Source organism: Topomyia yanbarensis, chromosome 2 (assembly GCF_030247195.1).
Source record: "Topomyia yanbarensis strain Yona2022 chromosome 2, ASM3024719v1, whole genome shotgun sequence".
In the NCBI taxonomy this organism is placed as follows: Eukaryota; Metazoa; Arthropoda; class Insecta; order Diptera; family Culicidae; genus Topomyia; species Topomyia yanbarensis.
In genome coordinates this window covers 444,174,180-444,176,677 of record NC_080671.1, presented here as the reverse complement: position 1 = coordinate 444,176,677, position 2,498 = coordinate 444,174,180, and the positions used below count along the sequence as shown (strand labels likewise).

The following is a 2,498-nucleotide window of genomic DNA, read 5'->3' as shown; positions in this document are numbered from 1 at the left end:
TTTTTGTTGTTAACTGAAAGATTATCTGGTTTAAACTGAGTCTTCTGATCCAGTGCTATCGTCTGATCTAGTGTTAGTGTCGAAAAACGCATTTTCGTTAGCCCAGTCATCGTCCTCAGATAGAAAATCGTCCCTAGGCTCTGGGTCGTCTTCGGGTAGTGCATTGTCATCTGCTTGACCATTGTCGTTGAAAGATTCGCCATTGCCGTTGAAAGCGGGTAGTGCCTTTTTATTCGAAACAGCCTTTTTGAAGCTAAATTCAATATTACCAGTGTGCGCATTCGAAGTCATCTGGGTGGAATGAATTCTAGGTACTGCCTCATCTTCACCCAGAGTGTTGTCGTTGCATACAAGTGGTTCTAATAGCGGGATGACAAGTTCAGATGGACAAATATCGACTTGGTCACTATCTTTGTTCTGTATATTACATATACCTTGATTAACCCGATCTTCTGAGTTGTCTCTTCCAGGTTTATTCTTTTGATTAGCAATGACATGACGTGAACTGACGTTGGCCAGAAGCTTTTAATCTTTTGTTAGCATTTTTCAACTTTTTCATGAAAAAGTTTGCCAACTTCTGTTGTGTTACTATTTCGGTATCACAAGTACCTATCTCTTCGAAAACTTTAAGTGTTTGTCGGTGTACCATCAATGCTATCTTTGGACCTTTGCGACTAGCGCCTGTCCATGTGCACTCTGTTTGAAATTGCTTACTCATGATTAAATCAAGTGCACAGATCATCCGATTATCTGCGCAATCGCCGTTGACATTAATCCGAAGCCACCGCATCTATAATTGATAAAAAAAAATAACTAACATTTATGAATAAATAAAAAGTCTAAACAACACATACAAAATCGTGTTTGAATGTAGAATCTTCGAGGTTATTTTCAAAATCTGCTAGTTTTCTAGCATCGTTAATTATGTCGAACTTGTATGATTGGAACACTTCTGCTGACGGTTGTTGGCCACATTGGATGGCATCCATGACGAACTCGATTTGGGTTGACAGGTGTGCGATTCGTTTCTCCAGAGACATAATTCGGGTAGTTATCATGGCATCAGACTTGTGTTGCAAATCAATAAATTGCTGCATATAGGTCAAGCATTGCAGCATTGAAAGTTCAGAAGCAGGTGATGAGTTTGACGTTAGTGTAATTGCTTCCGGCAGCTCATTAGGGTCAAACTCAATATACGGTTGGTCAAAATGTGGTGAAGGCGGTAAATTAATTGGCTGCAATGTTGCAGTAGCCACGGGGATAAGCGATTGTGACATGGACGTGCTAGATACATTTAGAGCAATGGGCTCAGATGGTGGATATTGTGTAACAGAACTTTCCGAAGCCACACGATTGCCTGCTTCTGAGTTTTTAAACACAACAGCTGGTTTCGGAAGCGGTGCCATAAATTTCAGGTTAGATTTTTTCTGTGCGTTTTTCGGATTTGTATTGCTTGACATAGTGGGCGCAACTATTTTAGTTCCTTGGGTCATTGTAGGAGGCGTTACTTCTAGGGGCCAGTTTTCCGGAATCGTTATCATGAATGCATCTTTTTTTGTGCCTGAAATTGCTGATGACACAACAGGGTCCAGATTAAGCATCGCTTGAAAATTTTTGGGGCGCGTTTTACTGATTTTTTTCTTTTTTCGAGCAATAACACTAAAATCCGATGATGAATCGCCCGACATCTCATCTACGATTTGAACAGCTTGATCATAAGATAAGATATTTACACGTTTTACATGACATTTGGACTTGTACCAAGATTTTTCATCTCGAACCAGCTTTTCTTGTTCGGAAACGGTGGTCCCATTTGGCCACATTAAAATATCACCTCTAGTAGACGAATCAACCCATTGGTCAGGGACAATCGAAAGCTCTTTCCTCCCTCTGGCGTCTACAGTCTGCACAACGGTGAACGGCATATCTTGAACTAAATATTACTAATGTAGTTACATGAAATATTCTCACAAATTAATAATATTACCTGTTTGAAAAAAAAGCTTCAGTTACGCTGAAAACGATCCATCCACATTCAGATTGACGTTTGGGAATTTCCAGCGCTTCAAGTGACAGACGTATTGAATTTCACTGCGGATTCTGCACTCAACTGTGGTGAAATAATGTGTAGGCGAACAACGCATCACCGATCTATATTTCAGATGGCGTAGTGGTTCGAGGATTGGTTTCCACGCAACTGTTCCGGGTTCAAGTCTTCATGCAGGTGAATTTTCTTCAACTTAATTAATATTTAAAAAAATCCTAATTGTATACATACATAACACACCAGCAATCTGGAACGGGAAAGGTGGGATAGGATTGTGGGAGCATAAGTACTAGAATATGTTGGGTCTCCTTCATTGTACAGTGGAAGATATGAAAGATGTTTTTTATGCGCCTTATTTCTTAGAAGTGTCTGTTTAAGGTGCATAGAACGCTATCCAGAAGCTACGCATTGGCCCGAGTTTATTTACAGTTCCCATATGAACTTCAGAGTT

At 40.1% G+C, this 2,498-nt stretch overlaps 1 protein-coding gene across 1 annotated transcript; it reads right to left on the bottom strand.

Annotated features, from left to right (window-relative positions):
* Positions 1-473: 473 nt before the first annotated feature.
* LOC131682101 (uncharacterized) lies at positions 474-1,692 on the bottom strand. The gene is made up of 2 exons (XM_058963313.1): positions 855-1,692; positions 474-790 (listed from the first exon to the last, which is right to left on the bottom strand). Exons 1-2 carry the CDS (start codon positions 1,686-1,688, stop codon positions 485-487), a joined length of 1,140 nt encoding a protein of 379 aa, XP_058819296.1. The 5' UTR covers positions 1,689-1,692; the 3' UTR covers positions 474-484.
* Between the last annotated feature and the right edge of the window lie 806 nt (positions 1,693-2,498).

What these genes read in the sequence shown, in the direction of transcription:
- LOC131682101 (XM_058963313.1), bottom strand. Translation starts at nt 1,688, where the DNA reads ATGTCGGGCGATTCATCATCGGATTTTAGTGTTATTGCTCGAAAAAAG. An exon ending in CTACATTCAAACACGATTTT is followed by an intron (nt 791 to 854) that starts GTATGTGTTGTT and finishes TATCAATTATAG; the next exon opens with ATGCGGTGGCTTCGGATTAA.